The sequence below is a fragment of the Polypterus senegalus genome, chromosome 3, assembly GCF_016835505.1.
Source record: "Polypterus senegalus isolate Bchr_013 chromosome 3, ASM1683550v1, whole genome shotgun sequence".
Taxonomy (NCBI): domain Eukaryota; kingdom Metazoa; phylum Chordata; class Cladistia; order Polypteriformes; family Polypteridae; genus Polypterus; species Polypterus senegalus.
Genome location: NC_053156.1, coordinates 85,438,488 through 85,461,154, shown reverse-complemented (window position 1 = coordinate 85,461,154; position 22,667 = coordinate 85,438,488). Strand labels below are relative to the sequence as shown.

General features: G+C 37.2%; 1 protein-coding gene across 11 annotated transcripts in view; it reads right to left on the bottom strand.

Annotated features, from left to right (window-relative positions):
- Window positions 1-22,667, bottom strand: part of LOC120525337 (syntaxin-binding protein 5) — a 637,028-nt gene that overhangs the window by 100,169 nt on the left and 514,192 nt on the right. For all 11 annotated transcript variants that reach the window (XM_039747537.1, XM_039747542.1, XM_039747540.1 and 8 more), the window contains exon 12: window positions 9,751-9,898. In XM_039747537.1, the coding sequence (XP_039603471.1) occupies window positions 9,751-9,898 (148 nt within the window). The remainder of the gene's footprint in view (window positions 1-9,750; window positions 9,899-22,667) is intronic.

Genomic DNA, 22,667 nt, shown 5'->3' with positions numbered 1-22,667 from the left:
AATGTGTACTTTTCTTTCCAACATAACTTCACTTCTTGATATATTTCTTTACTATATTACATTGTAAACCTAAGCGATAAATCATCACAGGATAGGTTTTATTTGGATTGTAAGAAGGGAGAAAATCATTTTGATGTACAGTTTGATTCAATTTACAAACAGCAAAGCTAATACAATCACCCACACCAGTCCCTGGACTTGTTTACCTAAACTACATGTATCTTGTGATAAACAGGAGTACTTACAAATTACCCATAAACCCAGGATAACACCAGAAATGCCCAGGTGAAAGAAAACCAAACCCAATGATATTAGCAAATATAAAAACACAAAGGTACTGTAGATAAAACAGAAACACTTGCAAACTACAAAGCAATAAGCAAAAAATAAAGGCCACTCTGAGCCTTCCTAATACAAATAAAGGTCAGCGACTGTTGTGGCTTGTCATTGTTTCCACCAGTTTATCGTGCAGGTCTGCAAAGAGATCCTTGTAATTCATGGCTTGGCTTTTGTCCTGACGTGTGAACTGCGGAATCTTAACACACTGTACACAGGTATACACGCCTTTCTAAATGATGTCCAATCAATTCAAATTGCCACAGGTGGACTATTCTAGATACATTTCAAGGATAATTAAAGTAAATATGTAGAGGACAGGAAGATATGGAACAGGATGATCTGCTATGGCAACCTCTAACAGGAGCAGCCTAAAGAAGAAGAAGAAGAAGAGGATGCACTTGACCAAAATGTGCAGTGCCACATCAAATGGCCTGAACACTTACATAAATAAAGAGATTTTAGTTTTTAATTGTTAAAAATTTCCAAACCTTTCTGAAAACGTTTTCACTTTATGACTATGGATTACTGAATCTAGATTGATAGACAAAAATGGCAAATGTATCCATTTAAAATGAAGTCTGTAACAGAATAAAGTGTACAGAAAGGGTATTAATCTACTGTAAATCACCATTAAATACTCTCCTTCTCACCACCAACTTCCCATTTCCTTGCCACCCCCCCACGCCGACCAAGTTCTCTGGTCTGGGGACCAGAAGATGCTTTTTACCCTACTGCTGGAGACCACCTGCCAACTCATATACAGTTGTGCTTGAAGGTTTGTGAACCCTTTAAAATTTTCTGTATTTCTGCATAAATATGACCTAAAACATCATCAGATTTTCACTCAAGTCCAAAAGTAGACAAAGAGAAACCAGTTAAACAAATGAGACAAAAATATTATACATGGTCATTTATTTATTGAGGAAAGTGGTTGATATTACATATTTGTGAGTGGCAAAAGTATGTGAACCTCTAGGATTAGCAGTTAGTTTGAAGGTGAAATTAGAGTCAGGTGTTTTCAATCAACGGGATGACAATCAGGTGTGAGTGGGCACCCTGTGTTATTTAAAGAACAGGGATCTATCAAAGTCTGCTCTTCACAACACGTTTGTAGAAGTGTATCATGGCACGAACACAGGAGATTTCTGAGGACCTCAGTAAAAAAGTTGTTGATGCTCATCGGGCTGGAAAAGGTTACAAAACAATCTCTAACGAGTTTGGAATCCACCAATCAACAGTCAGATAGATTGTGTACAAACGGAGAAAATTCAAGACCATTGTTACCCTCCCCAGGAGTGGTTGACCAACAAAGATCACTCCAAGAGCAAGGCGTGTAATAGTTGGCGAGGTCACAAAGGACTCCAGGGTAACTTCTAAGAAGTAAAGGTATCTCTCACATTGGCTAATGTTCATGTTCATGAGTCCACCATCAGGAGAACACTGAACAACAATGGTGTGCATGGCAGGGTTACAAGGAGAAAGCCACTGCTCTCCAAAAAAAACATTGCAGCTTGTCAAAGATCATGTGGACAAACCAGAAGGCTATTGGAAGAATGTTTTGTGGACGGATGAGACCAAAATAAAACTTTTTGGTTTCAATGAAAAGCGTTATGTTTGGAGAAAGAAAAACACTGCATTCCAGCATAAGAACCTTATTCCATCTGTAAAACATGGTGGTGTTAGTATTATGGTTTGTGCCTGTTTTGCTGCATCTGGGCCAGGACAGCTTGCCTTCATTGATGGAACAACGAATTCTGAATTATATCAAAGAATTCTAAAGGAAAATGTCAGGACATCTGTCCATGAACTGAATCTCAAGAGAAGGTGAGTCATGCAGCAAGAGAACGACCCTAAGCACACAAGTCGTTCTACCAAAGAATGGTTAAAAAAGAATGAAGTTAATGTTTTGGAATGGCCAAGTCAAAGTCCTGACCTTAATCCAATTGAAATGTTGTGGAAGGACCTGAAGCGAGCAGTTAATGATGAGGAAACCCACCAACATCCCAGAGATGAAGCTGTTCTATGGATGGATGGATGGATGGATGGATAGATAGATAGATACTTTATTAATCCCAAGGGAAATTTCACATACTCCAGCAGCAGCATACTGATAAAGAACAATATTAAATTAAAGACAGACAATAACTTTGTAAAAAGTTAACGTTTAACCTCCCCAGTGGAACTGAAGAGTCGCATTGTGTGGGGGAGGAACGATCTCCTCAGTCTGTCAATGGAGCAGGACAGTGACAGCTAAAATTCCTCCAAGCCAGTGTGCATGAATGATCAAAAGTTACCGGGTGAAAATCTGATGATGTTTTAGGTCATATTTATGCAGAAATATAGAAAATTCTAAAGGGTGCACAAACCTTCAAGCACAACTGTATGCTGTATGTTCAGGGTTTAGGAATGTTCAATCAAATTTGTTAGGCTGCCCATGAAGAACTCCCTCAGAATGCTCACGTGTCCCTGCAACCCCGAAAAACCCCACCTACAATATAAACTGGAAGCAGGTAGATTTGCAAAATCCAATATATCTCTCTGCTGTCAACTGACATTCATGGTATAGTTATCCTTACCTTACATATAGACTTTGGAACTCTACCAGGACATATTAATGTTGGTATTTCTTCCCGGAAGGTTCTTAACTAGCTACTATGACAGTCCTCCTCATGAAAGCCTACATTATATACACCAAAGAGGAGGAGAAATTCATATATCAATTCATCCATACATTAACTTAAACTATTTAATTCACTCTAGGTATTCATTTAGCTGAAGGCTACGCTAACAGCATTGGGGTTCAGGAACCATCTCTGACCAGTGAACCATTTCATTGTTAGCCAAAAAGTGAAGAGAACTATATAAAAGCAAAAATGGATACTGGCTTTAATAGAAAGAGGGATAATGTTCTAAAGTATTTACAGTGGCATTTTAAAATATTCAATCCCCTTGAAAGTCATCATAATTTTTCTGCATGGTAAAAGTGTTGTACACATATTTATCCATTCAGATTTTTTAATGTGAACTCTTATTCTGTAACAGCAGCTGCTTCATAATGCATGGGCACGTGGATACAAAAACTGTCCTTTATTGAAATACACAACGCAGTGGGTTGTTACAACTGTTTATAAAATTACAGTGTTTCTGCTACATGTGTAATGTGTTAAAAAATACTTTGGCATACACAAAGGAATGCTCCCTTCTACTGACAATGACAAGTAAAGCCCCAGGCAGCCAGGGAAATTTCCTTAGATTCTGATCAATTCACTCCACAGTAACATGCAAGATGTCTTTCCAAAGCTAATAGGTTAAGGATTTTAGTTATCTTATTACAGAAAAACCATTCCATCACATTCACATGAAAACATATTTTTGATTACAAGCAGAGGCTTTCATTCAGTAATTGCAAAAGAAAGCCCAAATCAAACAACAGCCATATCTTTTAGAAATAAGCCAACATGCATTAAAAAGTACCCCTGTACCTTTTTACTGAATAAAAGCCTGTCCACTTAACACTAGAAATACCAGTCTACGAAAAAATAGATCCGTCCCACCTTAAATCGCTTCCTAAAACAGTTCTCCCCTCTCCGCCAGCCTCCTTTGTCCTGTAAATGTGCAGATAAAAAGAAACTGCAAGCAGCCGACTATTCCATCCCCCACCGACTTAGAACGTGCACGAACTTCTCCGAGCTCATGCCTCGATTATCTGGGAGTGAAGTAGAGTTTTAGAGTGGAAATAATAGATTGTTATTTGGAACACATGCATTTCATGTGTGTTCCGTTTCTACAGTAATCTGTGTAAACACAATGTTAAAACAGAAACTTTTTCATATTTTAGTAATAAATGTTACAAAATGTAGGCATGAACTATAAAATGTGTGAAGCCTGAAAGCCAAAGATCAAATAAACACTTTCATAAAAGGATAAAGAGTTTTACAACAGCTTCTGTGGCGTAGTGGTAAAATTTTGTCACTTAGAGCGCAGCAGACTTGGTGTACCTCAAGAGATCCGAGTTCGATTCCCCACTGGGGAGAAAATTTATTTATTTCTTTTTAACCTTCGCCGTTCTGCTTACCTGAACTCCCTGTCTATCTATAGTAATAACAGTAATTTTATTATTATATAGGAGCTTCCCTGTCTGCCTATCATATAGTGCTTTTCCTTCCTATCTATCTATATATCTATCCCCTTAGCTGTTTTTTATATATCTATTATACAGTGCCTTCCCTGTTTATTTATATATCTAGTGCCTTCTCTGCCTGTCTGTCTGTCTGATTGCATATAGCGCTGAACTTACTGCTTTGTACTATTCTGTCCTCTGCATGTCCTGGAGTACAAAAGAAACACCACCATACAGCAACATGTGCGAACTGGCAAGATTGGGGAAAAAAACACGCGGTCACTGATTACAAACCGCAAGATGAACGAAAGAGACAATATATGTAAAAACATCATCGCACTAATGCAATATTATTTGAAAATGAACAGCGTCAGATCGGGTTTGAATATGCTCCCCAGTGCGTTGAAACTGCTGCACTGAATAAGCTGACGCCTTGTGTAACAGCGTCAGCATGTATTTACACCCGATCTAACGCTGTTCGTTTTCAAATAATATTGCATGTACTGTACTATTTTAGAATAAAAACATACATTTGATTTCAGTCCGTAAAAGCCAGTGTAAATGCATGATAATTGTAAAGGTTAGCTTTTTTTTTAATTCAGTTCCATTCTCTCAGTCGCGTTCACGATCCCCCCTCCCCATCTGACACTGCTGTTTTCACATAAAGACGCGCTATAACTCAAATGTGATTTATTTGGAGATGTGTTATAGCTCGAATGTTATTTATATAGGGAAGTAATTACAGTGTCAGGTGCTCATTCAGTGTAATAGGAACCATAGAACAGAGAGATGTGTACAATGCAACAAGTACACATGTTGTAAATGTAGGAAGGGTGTGTGGGAATTGTTAATATTTGAATGTGATGATTTTATATAGCACGGATTGGAAATCAGTAGTTCTTAGCATTGCATCACGCAAGCTGTCCTATCAACCACCTACTGTAACTTGCTTTATTTTTTCTTCACTTATTGTCTAGAATAAAAGTGCACTTGTTTTGTTATACTTGTACACCAACATATGTTGCACGCAAGCACTTCAGTTCGCAAGCATTGGTACGAGAATGCAGTCACAAGTACGCTGTAGAGCTATAGCACATCTTTATGTGAAAACAGCAGTGTCAGATGGGGGGTGGGGGTAAGGAAGGATCCTGAACACAACTGAGAGAATGAAAAAAAACTACCCTTTACAAGTATCATAAATTACACTGGCTGTTACACACTGAAATCAAATGTATGTTTTTATTCTAAAATAGTAAGAATAAGAGCAGATTACTTCTCAAAACTGAGCCGTGCGAGATCGAACTCATGACCTTTTGATTACTAGTCTGCAGCTGATACCATTACGCTACCGTGGCAGTTGTAGTGAACGTGTGTCAATGTGGCATGCTAAGGCGGCTTTTTTTCTGCAGTTATATTTTTGAATAAAAGCATACTTGTTCTGTTATATTTGTACCTTTTGTGAAAGTGTTTCTTTGATATTTGGACTTCAGGCTTCATACATTATATAGTTTATGCCAACATTTTGTCATTTACTACTACAATATGAAAAACGTTTCTGTTTTAAAAATGTGGTTACACGGATTACTGTAGAGATGGAACACACGTGAAATGATTTATTATTTCCACTCTAAAACTCCACTTCACTCCCAGATAATCAATCAAGGCATGAGCTGGGAGAAGTTTGTGCACGTTCTAAGTCGGTGGGGGATGGAATAGCCGGCTACTTGCAGCTTTTCTTTTATCAGCACATTTAGATTAACAAAAGACGCTGGCGGAGAATGGAACTGAATTAAAAAAAAAAAGCTAACCTTTACAATTATCATGCATTTACACTGGCTCTTACAGATTGACTGAAATCAAATGTATGTTTTTATTCTAAAATAGTTCAGTACATGCAATATTATTTGAAAACGAACAGCGTCAGATCGGGTTTGAATATACGCTGACGCTGTTACAGAAGAAGTCAGCTTATTCAGTGCAGCAGTTTCAACGCACAGTACATGCAATATTATTTGAAATCGAACAGCGTCAGATCGTGCACATATTCAAACCCGATCTGACGCTGTTCGTTTTCAAATAATATTGCATTAGTGTGGTGATGTTTTTACATATATTGTCTCTTTCATTCATCTTGCGGTTTGTAATCAGTGACCGTGTGTTTTTTCCCCGATCTTGCCAGTTCGCACATGTTGCTGTATGGTGGTGTTTCTTTTGTACTCCAGAACATGCAGAGGACAGAATAGTACAGAGCAGTAAGTTCAGCGCTATATGCAATCAGACAGACAGACAGGCAGAGAAGGCACTAGATATATAAATAAACAGGGAAGGCACTGTATAATAGAAGTAAAAAAAACATCTAAGGGGATAGATATATAGATAGGTAGGAAGGAAAGGCACTATATGATAGGCAGACAGGGAAGCTCCTATATAATAATAAAATTACTGTTATTACTATATAGATAGACAGGGAGTTCAGGCAGGCAGAACGGCGAAGGTTAAAAATACATTTTTTCTCCAGCAGGGAATCGAACTCAGATCTTTTGAAGTACAACAAGTCTGCTGCGCCCTAAGTGACGAAATCTTACCAGTACGCCACTGAAGCTGTTGTAAAAGTCTTGGACCTTTTATGAAAGTGTTTATTTTCTCTTTGGCTGTCAGGCTTCACACATTTTATAGTTTATGTCTACATTTTGTAACATTTATTACTAAAACATGAAAAAGTTTCTGTTTTAACATTGTGTTTACACAGATTACTGTAGAAACGGTACACACATGAAATGCGTGTGTTCCAAATAATCTATTATTTCCACTCTAAAACTCCACTTCACTCCCAGATAATCGAGGCATGAGCTTGGAGAAGTTCGTGCACGTTTTGAGTCGGTGGGGGGATGGAATAGCCGGCTGCTTGCAGTTTGTTTTTATCGGCACATTTACAGGACAAAGGAGACTGGCGGAGAGGTGAGAACGGCTTTAAGAAGCGATTTAAGGTAGGACGGATCGAATTTTTTCATAGGCTCTAGTAATTCTAGTGTTAAAGGAAAGTGACTGCAATTATCTAGAGGAAAACCAACACCATCCCCTAACAGTGGTTTGAGCCATTCTTACTGTCACTCAATTTTCTGACCTATAACACATAATCTGCTCATGCTAGAACAACATGTGAGGGCTCTTTCAAAACCTGATAGGACGGCAATTTCAGAAATCTGACTGGACAATGACCTGCCTGTGACTGAAATGAAATGAAAACAGCTGGCAAAAAGGAGACAAAACAAAGCAGAACTTCTCATGTTCCTAACACAAGTCCTCTATCAAGCATTTTCTATGGCAGAAAGGGATAAATAAGGATCCATTGTAAAGGTTCGATGCTGCTGTTTTTCTTGACTCAATAAATTGTTGACTCTTAGTTACTGAAAGGAAATATTATTTTGTTTTATTTATGTTCTGTTTACCAAATCAAACAACTTTGTCAAAACATCTTTCTATATATGAAGGGAAAATTAAGTTACTTGCTTAATTATGCACATTATTTAACTAATAATATGTGGAACCACTTTTGCTTGGATTATAGGGAGATTGGGAACAGGCACTGATACAGAACCTAGTAGGACTTGAGCATAGCTGTGCAACAGGTGACACCTCGGCACCACTCTAGGTTGAATGGAGTGGAACAGTGTGAGGTTTTTTTTTACAGTGGCTGCTGGAGTGCCAATCCTGCCACCACCCCCAATGTTTTCTCTGCAAGCTGGAGGGCTGGATTATAGTAGCAATTCTATTTGGATTGGTGTCTTCTTTGCATAAGGATTTAACATCAATCAAATTCTGACAAGAGCTCCTGCACAATCTGCTCTAAATTTTCTAAAGATATGAAGTTCACATACTGACTGGGACTGAGCAGAAATCAAAACTGGGTATAAAAACAGTTCAATGTTCTACTTTTTTGTCTCTGATTTTTGTAGATGGTGTGGTCTTGTTGGCTTCATTGAGCTATGAACTCCAGCATGCAATGGAACACTTTGCAACAGAGTGTGAAGCGACAGAGATGAAGATCGGCTCCTCCAAATCTGAGGCCATGGTCCTCAGTAGGGAGAAGGGGGACTGTCCTCTTTGAGTGGGAGGTGAATTACTGCCACAAGTGGAGGAGAGTAGGTATTTTAGGGTCATGTTCACAAATAAGGTAAAAAGGAATGATGAGATCATCAGGTGGATAGGCATACCCTTCAATTCACCATTCAGTCTGTCTGTCACCCTACCTTCACATATGGTCATGAACTTTGGGAAAGGACAATATCACGGGAAAAGTGGTTAAATTGGGCTGTGTGTAGGGTGGTTGGGCTCTCCCTTAATGATAGGGTGAGAAGCACAGACATCCAAAAGAGGCTTGGAGAATAGTCACTTGCCCTCCCAATCAAGAGAAGCCAATTGAGATGGTTTGTGCATCTGATACGGATGCCTCCTCGACACCTCCCTGTGGAGATTTTATGGGCAAGACCAGATAGGAGGAGACCCTGGGGAAGACCCAGAGCCTTCTAGAAGATCCCACAAGATAATTTGGCAAGTGTGGCTGAGGAAAAGACTTTTCCCTATGATCCGGTCCTGGATAACTAGTGGAAAATGAATGAATGAACACCTGGTGTTACAAGAAAAGTCAGGAATATTATATGACCATTTTTTTTTTATCAGCAGAGAAAGAAAAGTGACCCAGCCTAACTCTGCCCACTTTTCTGTCTATTGCCACTCCATCCAGACCAGCAGAATAAAATATCCTCTTTGCCACCAGTCAGCATATACATAGTGTAAGCACTTACCTTAACCTGTTTTAACAATTCATAGCAATAAACACCAAAACTTTAGTATCTTTGTTTTTTCTTTTACAATGTTTAGAAAATGAATTAAAGGATATTTATTTCCAACAGGCTGAAACTATTATTAACTAATGACGAAGTAATAGTCAAAAGCAGCTTTATAAAATTGAAAAACAAAATGTGCATGCAAAGATATTAAGACATGATGTCACAGAAGCTACTACTTGTGCCTTATTCTTCAAAAAACAACACGAAACTGAACTGGAGGAAAAAGTGAATTACATTTATACAACAGCCTGTTAAAGGATTGCAGAATGTGTGTCTTGGTGAGATTATATGAGAGGTATAGTTTCATTACATTATTATCATAGAAATGTAATACAAGAATTTTAATGTTGCATTATGATTAAGCTTTATAACTGTAAATCACTTTTATTTACCAAAATGGTCGATTTGACAGAGATGATGAATTAGAAAATAAAGTGGTACCTTTTTACTGTATCCCTGTCGCTTTTGTCTTGCTCCAACTGAATAAAGTGCAGGTATGATGTCCACGGGGCAGTCTGAAAAGTATTCACAGCAAGTAACTGGAGACTCATGAATACTCAAAGGATATGGATTTTCAAATATGGGGTATCTGTGAAAACACGATTTATCAGTATAAATCAAACAAAAGTTAAAGCTGAAAAATAAAGGTATAATAACTCAATGTGATGACTGTTAACAATTATGTACATGTATCACCTTTTTAGTTGCTACAACTCCTAAAGCAGGCTTAATTAACTGAGATAAGAAAACCATAACTACTTTTTAACAACATAAATCTGAGCAAAATTACATAAATATAGCAGCTTAATGGAAGGTGAAATCTACAATGGATTTATTACCAGAAAGAGAATGTAAAACTTCTCAAATGAATTTTCAACAAATTTGGATGAAAAACTTTGAAAATCTGTATCTACTTCCAGTAGTGCATTTTTGCAGGAGGAAAAAAAAGGTTCATATAACATCACATAATATTAATACACTATCTGCATCCATATCAACTAAGATGGTAATTACAGCCAAGTGAACTTGGTTGGCTTGTTAAGAAGAACTTTCAGAAGTTCAGTTTTAAGCCTTCAACATTTTGCCAAGGATCAAAGGCAGCTACAGTGCTCTCAGAAAATAAGTTGTTGTGGATCATCATTTTAGGAAGGTGTATCAAGCTTTTTCAATCCCAAGTCAAACATTTAAAGTTAAGAATATTTACAAATTGAGAACAATCAAGACACACTCTACCATGATCAAAAAAAATTTAACAAGTATAGCTGTCATGGCAAGGTATTTAGGAGAAAGTCCATAATAGCAAAATTTACATAATAGCATTGTTTGCAACCTGACTAAACTACAAGACTTATGGAACAATATTCTCTTGACTAATAAAACAACATCAAACGTTTACTGTTTAACTGTTACTCAATGAAGCAGAGGGGTGATGATCTGTGGTTTGTTTTCTACCATGGGACTTGAACACTACAGTATTCAAGTGAAAAATTGCAGGACATCTGTCCAAAAGCTTTAGGTCAAAATTGCATCACACAACATGACAACAATTCTAAGCACTGCAGCAAATCTAAAACTGAATGTCTGAAAATATTCTGAAATTGCCAAGTCAAAGTAAACACTTCAAGCCCACTGTGATGGTGTAGCTATCTCTAAAGAGAACAGAGCATAAGCGAAAGCCCTCAAACATCAATGAACCACAGAACTGATAAAATGAGGAATAAGAGATGTAAGTAAGACGGATAACATTCATATAAGAAACTATTAATACAAAGTATTTCGGTTAACTGTGGTTTATCAAGCAAACCGAACCATAACAGTGCACTTTTTCACAATTGATAATAACAATGAAAATTCTGATATCTGTTGATTGTCACTTGAGGTTACAATTACCTAATTTTAGCTTTTAGTTATTTCCTTCTATGTAAAACAATGGTATGTACAGTACAATTTGCATTAAAATTAATGAAAACACAAAAATAGCAATTATGTGCATGAACACGCACAGCAAGCATGAAAATATTCATGCTAACAGAACTTTTGCATAGCAGATGGTAGCATTAGCACTTTGGTTTGCCCAAATCAATATTTTTTGCATTCTCCCTGTCTGGCATGCAACATGCTGCACATTATATTTGTCACTATTATTTTACATCTATGAGGAAATTTGTGTATAGTACAGTGTGATATTTAATACTAAATGATATTTAATATTATATTTAAGTGGTAAAGATTTGTGAAATAAATATAAAGTACCTATCACTGTTGTTCTTTTGGGTGGGGGAGATAAACAGATAACTTATCATACACTTTAAAATAAAAATATTCAAGGATGTTGAAAATCATTGCCAAAACAGATACCTTAGTGTACCTTAGTGAAAACTAAGCAATCATTCTCATCCAGATGGATAGTTGTTATACATGGAAAAAATACTTTCAAATGCTTGCATTAACATGAGAAAGGCATGCACCAAGATAACCCAAAAGAGCCTGTCATCGAAAGGATGGAAAAGCAATCATGTCCTCAATTTAAGTAAAGAGAGTGATATTTTTTGCATTGTACACGAAAAGGATTGTCCAGCAAGAATCTGATCCTCCCAAGACTAAAATGATTCAGCAAATGAAGTAAATAAGAATAATGTGATTAAATATTTACAGAGAACGATATAAGTACAGTAGGTTGGAACACCTCACTGCTTTTCTTGCAAAAACATGTTATTTGTAAGACCACTAACTGCAATGAAACAGAGGACATGGAGATTTTCAAGGGGATGCTGTCAGGTACGACAACACTTGTCAACAAGTACAGAGTATCAAAAAGACTGTTTCATATTGGCATTAAAACTTATTTTCTATGCTTACAAATATAAACAGTAAGATTTTTGTCTGTATCTATCTATAATCATTTCAGTTTAATCTCTCAATAACAAATTGGTAACAAAAACCATATTACCATACCATTAATTTTGTTTCTGTATATTGAAAGAGAAATTAAAAGAAAGGGAGAGTGTAAAACTCATAACTAAAAGTACCTCTTTTGGTCTTTAGTTTGTGTAATAAGTCTTGCTTTTATAAAACAAAAATATAGGCAATTTAAGTATCCCTAAAAATGTAATACTTTTACCTAATTATAACAGAAAACACAATACACAATCTCACTGATCTTAGTCGTTTTCGTATATTACAGTATTTTTCGGACAATAAGGCGCACATAAAATCCTTTAATTTTATTAAAAATCGACAGTTCACCTTATAATCCGGTGCGCCTTATGTATTAATTCTGGTTGTGCTTACTGACCTCGAACCAATTTTATGTGGTACACGGTGCTCAAAAATCTGTCAAAATGTTTTACAATGACTTTGGTAAGCTATGAAGCCGCACCGCTTGATGGATTGTTGGAGCATTACGAATACCGTAGTCAGGAAGTTTACGTCAGGAGACCGGATGGCTTTTTCCACAAATCTCCGTCTCTATTGATCTGCGATTCCACGCGCGCCTATCTCACCGATACTGTCAAAATCCAAGTGAAGCAAACTAATTCGGAGCTTGCCATCATTCCGTGTGGATTAACCAAAGAACTCCAACCATTAGATATCGGTGTCAACAGGTCGTTCAAAGTTAAATTGCGAGCTACGTGGGAACATTGGATAACGGAAGGCGAACACACATTCACCAAGACAGGAAGGCAACGCCAGGCGAGTTACGCCACTATCTGCCAATGGATCGTGGATGCCTGGGCTAAGGTATCAGTCTCAAGTATCGTCTGAGCTTTCACAAAGGGCAGAATCATCAATAAACAGCTAAGTAACAGCAATGAGACTGACTCGGATAACGATCCAGGCATGGTTGATGCTGAAATCGCTCAACTGTTTACCTCAGACACTGAGGATGAAGAATTTGATGGATTTGTGGAAGAGGAATGAACTGAAAAAGTGAGTGTATTGTTTTGTATTTTATGTTACAACTGAACAATGTTGAGAGTTATTGTGAATGAGTTGAATAAAGTTTGACTTATCTGACTGTTTTGTTTCGCTGAATGCGCTTTATAATCTGATGCGCCTTATGTATGAAAGTAGACCCATTCATTGATATTGCGTTTTAAAATCCGGTGCGCCTTATGGTCCGAAAAATACTATAATTCCTTTTCTTGGTACATTTGAATAATATGCCAGTTCTTCTCATCCAAAGTACTGTAAACAATGCTGTAAAATATTAATGACTGCTGTAACACATGCTGTTCTGTTTAAGCAAGACCCCATTTTTACAAGACAGATGGATAAATAGATGATGGTGGATTATTCATTGGTAGTGTTTTAGATACATTTAGGCCAGAAAAGTGCAAAAGAGCAACTGTATATTTAGTTTTAATCTTTACAAAGTATGGACAGGTTACTGACCTGTAAAGGTATTATTTCCAGCCTGAGGAAGATCACATCAAGATGTACTCCTTTTTTTCTCTGACCCCGTTGGTAGGAGAAAGAACACAATCCCCTTGTCCTCAGTAGCTGTATAGTGGAATGATCCTGGGGTCAGCTAAACTAGTCTTACTCCATAAGGCTGGTGCTTGAAAATCCCCTGGCAAAAAAGTCAAGGGGAAGGAGGACGGAATTACGTGATGCAAGGGTCATCAGGCTGAAAGAAATATCTTTATAGGTAAGCAATCCGTTTTTTTTTCCTTTTGTACTAGCCTTTTCTGAACCTCTTTTGTAGATGCACAGTATCCAAAGTTTTCAGTGAAGATGAAGGCTGTACATCAAAGGATACTGAAAATACTGAAGGTAACTAGGATGGTGTTAAATGCATATCCACATCATAATGTTTTATGAATGGATGAAAGAGGCAATGCAGCTGGACTGCAGATGTCACGGATATGTAGGAACATTACTAATCTCTGAAATATCTTGGCCATAACTTTGACAGTGTGCCTTTAACATATTAGCCCAAAAAATGCTTTTAAGCTTGCAGAAGTAGACAATGTATCCAAAATGAGTATGGTGAACAAATTTTAAACAGCGACCTGACTATGAAATCCCATGCTGCAGAGTTGGTATTGGACTATTTTAGGAAAAACCGGCTTCTCGCACACCATGTTGAAATTAAATTCACAGTTGTCACCTATTTCTCTTTGTACTTAGAGGAACATGTTCTTCTGCCCAGTTTGGTAGGTTTTCAATAACAAATTTTCCTTTGGATATTTTTGTTGACCTTGGTTGCCGTTGCTTTGTCTCAACTGCTAGATCTTCAACAAAAAGGATTCCAGCATTCATCCCTTTCAAAATCACTGGGGCCTCTTTTAGCTGCCATGTACACAATGACTATATTCTGACTAATTCTGTTGATTTGTACCTGATCCTAAGCATTTCATGTGAATATTTCTCTTGCAAGTCCTTTATTCTGCATATTCTTCACTTAACCAAGAAACTCCATGGCTTTCTCCATTGTTAAGGGCATTGGTCCAATTTATGCACACTGACAATACTCTTTAAACAGATGTATTTTTAATATTTAACAAAGACAAACATTTTGTCAACAAAAAAACGAACACTGACAAAAATTTTAAAAAAGACTAACATGCACAGGAAGGCATGTGATTTATGTGAGTTATAGCTCAATAATGCCTAGAGAAGATGGTGATTATGTAGTAAAAACACTGCAATCACTGTAAAATATTCACAAACACGGTGGTCATGGGAAGGCCTAAAAATTAGATTAAATGAATATGCAGAATATCTATCATATATGTAAAAACAATCAAAAGATACAGCCTAACTTAATCAAGGCTTAATTGTTAGACTGACAAAACTCAGTAAAAAGCCTTCAATGCAAAAACCAAGCCTTAAGACTATAATGCTACATATTGGCCTTGGCCCAAACTTGAAAAGGCCAAAATTTACATTTACATTTATTTATTTTGCTGATGCCTTTATCCAAGGAGACTTGCAACATTTATGATACAACTGATTACAATTCTTTTGGTTTTCCAATTGGAGCACTGGCAGGTCAAGTGACTTGCTCATAATGACAGTGTCAGTAGTGGCATTTGAACACACAACCTCAGGTCCAAAGCCTTAAACACCACATTAAGTAAATAAAATAAAGCCAAAGTTTAAAAACTCAAAGAGGTTGAGGGTTAAAAAGTATACTGAAATGAAAAATTTCTAAAACAGCAAAAAATAAGATAAATTCAACCTAAAAGAAAGCATAAAAATACCAAATCCAAAAATTAGAAGCAAAATCTTAAATTGTAAGAAAAATTTTAAAACCAAAATAGGAATACAAAACAGGGGTTCCAAGAAGGCTGAACAAGCAAGAGCAACAGCTAATGCTTTGCAGGCTTATACAGGTCTTTTATTTATTTATTTATTGGGACTCTGTAAAAAGCCAAATTTCCCCCAAGGGACAAATAAAGTTTTAATAGTCTATTACATGAGATTAAATATTAGAAATGTTATAAAAATGTCAATGGACTTACGTTATTTCATTTGGTATGAAAATGCATATTTCAAAAGTGCATAAATTATGTTGTTTTCATACATACGCACAAATGCTAGCAGCTAATATTAGTACAAGGATACTGTAAGCTGAAATCCATTCATGAGTGCAATGGTTAAAAAGGACATTAAGAATGCAGAAAGGCAGTTCAAGAGAAGTATGACATAAAATGTGAAAGATGACTCAAAGAGATTCCTTCAGATTACTTTCACATGTGAAGAAGCCAATTACCTTCAAGCAGTTTCTGTGACTATTAAAGAGATACTCAGTAATTTGGAAATTGCATAGTAAAGTGCTGTTTAGATTACAAAGTCTGAAATCAAACATCTCCAGCATCATGTAATATCCAATCTAAGAGTACTGTACTTTAGGAGTTCAATGTTTTATGTATATATTTCACACAATTCATATTTATCAAATCAATTTCAGTATGTACAGAAATGTGCTGACAGTACTTCGTTGTTACACAGAAGACACATATGGTGTTACACAGCACACCATATTACTATTTTCACGCTCATGTTTCCATTAGGAATTACCATTAGAAACATTTATTTTCTTTTATATTCAGACAATGCCATGCTATACCTTTCTTTAGACTGAATGATGTTTCTTGTGAAAGAATAAATTAGTTAGTAGTAGTTAAGTTTTCTGGTTTGCAATGCACAGTGAAATATATAAGCGTATGTTTTTTTATGTCATAAAGAGACTGCTGAAATGGTCAAGTAAAAAAGCAGAATGTTACAGGGGCATGGTTCTAGTGTATGTAATGTTCTTTCATGCACCAACAAGACTTGCTGGTTGGATGTATACAGTTTTCATAATAGAATAAGATCTGAATTCAAGAAATATTGAAAAACAAGGATAGAATGGAGACTTTTATTTTAGCCTTGTTGTCCTCCATGCTAAAAATAGTGTTTTAACCAACCAGAGTATGATGGGTAAGCAGTAATTCAACACTGTTATGCAAATTCAATATAAATAAAACCCCCAAACCGTACTTTTTGACCATTCTAATCATTCTGGGCTTTTGAACGCACGCTAAGGAGATGCCATCAGATCATCTCCTTTCTTTCTGCTGCTGGCGAGCTGCTTGTTCTGCTTGTCGCATGTCGTCCTTTTAAAAGCTGGATGCACATGATGCATGTCTGACAAAAGCAATCCAACAACTGCTAAGTAAGATGTCCGGGGACTTGTTTAACATGATGGCTCACTGCCTTGTCTTGCGTGACGTTGTAAAAACTATACTTGTCCTTTATTTCTGGCCCCGGGCGTGATTAAATCTCTTTCTCGCAGGACGTAGAATGCTGCTTGCGTTGTGAAGGGGGGGCAGCTGCTGTTGTGCTGCCCGTTGATCATTTTAAAGCCTGTACAGCTGCTATTCTTTTGCCACTTTGTGTCTCTGCTGCTCGCGTTGTGATCGTTTCTCCGTGATCATAAATATACCCCTGACCAAATTGTGTTTTCTTTGAAATAAAACTTGTTGTTGCTTTAACTGTTGCGGGACCACAGATTCTCAGAGCATATGGTCCATTATTGTGTAAATCTAAGTTTTGTGCATTGAATGAAGCGAAGGCGAAAAGAAATTGTTTTCTGCTCTTTGCCTTTTATTTCTGACCTTGCTTGTCCTGCTATCTTTTCAATTACACCTGGTCCTGATGATTAATTTCCTTTTGTTTGCACTAATGCGATCTTTACTATCTTTTTTTTGATACTGTAGCGACTGATGTAATAAAGCGTCACAAAAGTTTTACTTGAACAATGCGTCTGCGTCTCGCGGGTGTTTTAAGTGTCTTCCGAGAAGATCACGTCTCGTCACCCTGCTTTTCCTTTCCAGGATTTTTTTTTTATAATAGAGAGACATGTTTAATTTCTACCACATTCTGTAATGGTGTCTCTAGTTAATTACTGTCAGTGAATTGCAAAACTGAATTGATATTAACTACTTGTATCTGAGTACAGGAAAAACCTAAAGGTTACTTGCTAGAAGGAAAAATGCAGACCACAACATAATTCTTTTATTTATTTACGCGGTTTATACAATAGTTTGTACTGATGCAACATATAAATTGTCTTTGACATCATTATGTCTTTTAAAAACACACATTTAAACACTGTCTAAAATAACTTTTCTAGCTCAAAATATTGGGAAAAAAAGATGGCTTCTAAATAAGGAGGGCACTGAGAAAGAAATTAACACATTTATTTCAAGTAGTATTGAATGCTACAATATATTATTCACTGGCTATTCAAACTGTTCTACATGTACAGGTGCCGGTCATAAAATTAGAATATGATGACAAAGTTGATTTATTTCAGTAATTCCATTCAAAAAGTGAAACTTGCATATTGGATTCATTGATTACACACAGACTGATGTATTTCAAATGTTGATTTCTTTTAACTTTGATGATTATAACTGACAACTAATCAAAGTCCCAAATTCAGTATCTCGGAAAATTGGAATATTGTGAAAAGGTTCAATATTGAAGACACCTGGTGCCACACTTTAATCAGCTAATTAACTCAAAACAACACCTGCAAAAGCCTTTAAATGGTCTCTCAGTCTAGTTCTGTAGGCTACACAATCATGGGGAAGACTGCTGACTTGACAGTTGTCCAAAAGACGACCATTGACACCTTGCACAAGGAGTTCTATCTTGGTCTCATCAGACCAGAGAATCTTATTTCTCACCATCTCAGAGTCCTTCAGGTGTCTTTTAGCAAACTCCATGCGGGCTGTCATGTGTCTTGCACTGAGAAGAGGCTTCCGACAGGCCACTCTGCTATAAAGCCCTGACTGGTGGAGGGCTGCAGTGATGGTTGACTTTCTACAACTTTCTCCCATCTCCTGACTGCATCTCTGGAGCTCACCCAAAGTGATCTTTGGGTTCTTCTTTACCTCTCTCACCAAGGCTCTTCTCCCCCGGTAGCTCAGCTTGGCCGGACGGCCAGCTCTAGGAAGGGTTCTGGTCGTCCCAAACGTCTTCCATTTAAGGATTATGGAGGCCACTGTGCTCTTGGGAACCTTAAGTGCAGCAGAAATTTTTTTTGTAACCTTGGCCAGATCTGTGCCTTGCCACAATTCTGTCTCTGAGCTCTTCAGGCAGTTCCTTTGGCCTCATGATTCTCAGTTGCTCTGACATGCATTGTGAGCTCTAAGGTCTTATATAGACAGGTGTGTGGCTTTCCTAATCAAGTCCAATCAGTATAATCAAACACAGCTGGACTCAAATGAAGGTGATCTCAAGGATGATCAGAAGAAATGGAAAGCACCAGAGTTAAATATATGAGTGTCACAGCAAATGGTCTGAATACTTAGGACCATGTGATATTTCAGTTTTTCTTTTTTAATAAATCTGTAACAATTTCAAAAATTCTTTTTTTTGTCTGTCAATATGGGGTGCTGTGTGTACATTAATGAGGAAAAAAAATTAATTTAAATGATTTTAGCAAATGGCTGCAATATAACAAAGAGTGAAAAATTGAAGGGGGCCTGAATACTTTCCGTACCCACTGTATGTTTCCATCTTTATCCTCCATCACCCTAACCTCTTCACATCTTTCCCAGCTTGGTCCCCCTGTCTAGCCAATCAATACAAGTCCTTTTCTCCCTCCTTAGTGTCCAACCTGTTTACTGCAACGCACTCCTCTCAGGACTACCCAAAAAAGACATAAATCATTTGCAACGAGTGCAGAATGCAGCTGCTAGAATCCTAACTGGGAAAAGAAAATCCGAACACATTTCTCCAGTTTTGATGTCACTACACTGGTTGCCGGTGTCATTCAGGATTGACTTTAAAATACTGCTTATGGTTTATAAAGCCTTAAATAACCTCGCTCCATCTTATATATCGGAATGCCTGACACGTTATATTCCAAATCGTAACCTTAGATCTTCAAATGAGTGTCTCCTTATAATTCCTAAAGCTAAACTTAAAAGAAGTGGTGAGCACCTAAAATCTGGAATAGCCTGCCAATAGGAATTCGCCAGGCAAATACAGTAGAGCATTTTAAAACACTGCTGAAAACACATTACTTTAACATGGCCTTTTTATAACTTCACTTTAACTTAATACTGATACTCTGTATGTTCAATTCTTCATAATAACTATTTACAGTGGCTCCAAAATCCATACCGACCCCTACTCTCTCTTCTGTTTCTTTTTCCGGTTTCTTTGCCACCATCACCTACTCAAAGCATCATGATGCACCAACATTGATGGACTGAAAGCCAGAAGTCTACGTGACCATCATCATCAGGTCTTTCCATGAAAACCCTAAATACAAAGAGGACTGTTTGACTTATGTTAGGTAGATTGCCCAGAGGGGACTGGGCGGTCTCTTGGTCTGGAACCCCTACAGATTTTATTTTTTTCTCCAGCCTTTGGAGTTTTTGTTTTTCTGTCCACCCTGGCCATCGGACCTTACTCTTATTCTATGTTAATTAATGTTGACTTATGTTTATTTTTTATTGTGTCTTCTATTTTTCTATTCATTTTGTAAAGCACTTTGAGCTACATTTTTTTTGTATGAATATGTGCTATATAAATAAATGTTGATTGATTGATTGAACCTCTCATACAACTCATCATAGGCCTTTTCTTTAGCTTTCGCCACCTCTCTTCACCTTACATCTTATCTTTGTGTAGTCCTGTCTACTTTCGCATCTCTCCGACTATCCCACGTCCTCTTCATCAACCTCTTTCTCTGTATAATGCACTTCCCCATTCCACCATCAGGTTTTCTTTGCCTCCTTCCTCTACAAAGATATCATGTCATGCACTCTTCTTGCTGTCACCCTTAGTACTTCTGCTTTAGTTGCCCAGATGTTCCTAACTCTTCACTGTCACCCAGCACCTGTCTTACCTTTCCCCTGAACTCAACCTTGCAGTCTTCATTTTTCAGTTTCCACGATTTGATCCTTGGCTCTCATCTATCACACACCCAACCTGTGGGGCATATGTACTAACAACATTTATCATCACACCTTCAGAATCATCACTCTGTCTGACACTCTCCTCACCTCCAAAACACTCTTGACATACTATTCCTTCAGGATAACCCCTATCCCATTTCTCATGCCATCTACAACATGATAAAACAATTTTAACCCACCTCTGATCCACCTGGCCTTAATTCCCTTCCATTTAGTCTCTAGCACGCACAATACTGTATGTCAACATTCCTTCTCTCCATCACATCAGCTATCTCCCCTTACCACTCATATTGCCAACATTTAAAGTTCCTACACTTGCTTCCACTCTCTTTACCTTCATCCTCTCCTTCTGCCTCTGGACGTGCATCCCCCTCCTCTTCCCCTTCTTCAGCCAAGAAGGAAATCTGCATTGTTGTCCGCATACTGATCTGGCAAAGTTTACACCAGATACCCTTCCTAATATAAATCTCTGCATTTATCCGGGCTTGGGACCGGCACGAAGAAATACACTGATTTGTGCATCCCCTGTGGCTGGGTTCTGCAATCAGCGAGGAGCACTATACACAAATAAAGAATTAAATTGAATAAAACTATAAAATAAATAAATAAATAAATAAATAAATAAAATAAACTATCCTAAAAGTTAGCAAATTATGTAATTTTATATCATGAATGACAAGTAAATTAATGGTAGCAATTTTTAAGGAATAAACTGAGTATTACATGGCAAAAACAGGTGTACTACTGAACAGCCAATATGGTTTATATACTGGAGCTGTATGTTTATTGTCTTGATTTTCAGAGAAGTTTGGAGAAGATCCTGCATGAGAGGTTTAAGATCAAACTGAAGAAAGTGAGAAAGTTCAAGGCATTTTGTACAGATGGAAGAAAAAGTAGCTTAAATATAGGAAACAAAGTGGTACAGTACAACAGAAATTCTTAGAGTTAATCCTTAGAAAGGCTGTCTTTATATATATATATATATATATATATATATATATATATATATATATATATATATATATATATATATATATATATATATATATATATATATATATATACACACAGTAGAACCTCAGTTCATGACCATAATTCGTACCAAAACTCTGGTCGTAAACCGATTTGGTCGTGGAACCGAAGCAATTTCCCTCATAGGATTGTATGTAAATACAATTAATCCGTTCCAGACCATACAAACGGTATGTAAATATATATATTTTTTAAGCTTTTAAGCACAAATATCGTTAATTAAACCATAGAATGCACAGCGTAATAGTAAACTAAATGAATAACACTGAGAAAACCTTGAACAACAGAGAAAACTAACACTACAATAGTTTGCGCTATAGCGCTACCAACCGCTGGCTAAAAGCACTTTTTTAATGAGTTTTAAGCACAGGGAAAAAATGAACATTTGAAAAAATCCGTAATTTAATAACCACCAAGAAAAATAATATTGCAACAATGCACGCTACGAACCAATCACTGGAAACAGAAGTGAAAACAAAATCAAGCCCAGTGCATTCTTTAACTGCCTTCCTACCTTAATGTGTCCAGCTCTCTCTCGCGCTGCCTGTGTGTCTGCGCGCTGCCGGCGTGCTGCCTCTGTGTGTGAGTGCGTGTCTGTGCGCTGTCTGTGTGTGTGTGTGTGTGTGCGCGCTGCCTGTGTATGTGTGTGTGCGCTCTCTCTCTTGCTCGCTGCACAGGAAATGCACAGGGAGAGACTGAACATGTACAAACCGAAAGGGAAACTGGCTTGTTCGTATACCGACTGTGTGGTCGTGGACCGAGGCAAAAGTTTGGCGAACTTTTTGGTCGTAAACCGAGTTTTACGTGTACCGACACGTTCGTGAACCGAGGTTCCAGTGTGTGAACTTTAGGCTAATAAGAGGTTAGGTTATACAAAATAGCCTGATGTGTGTAGTA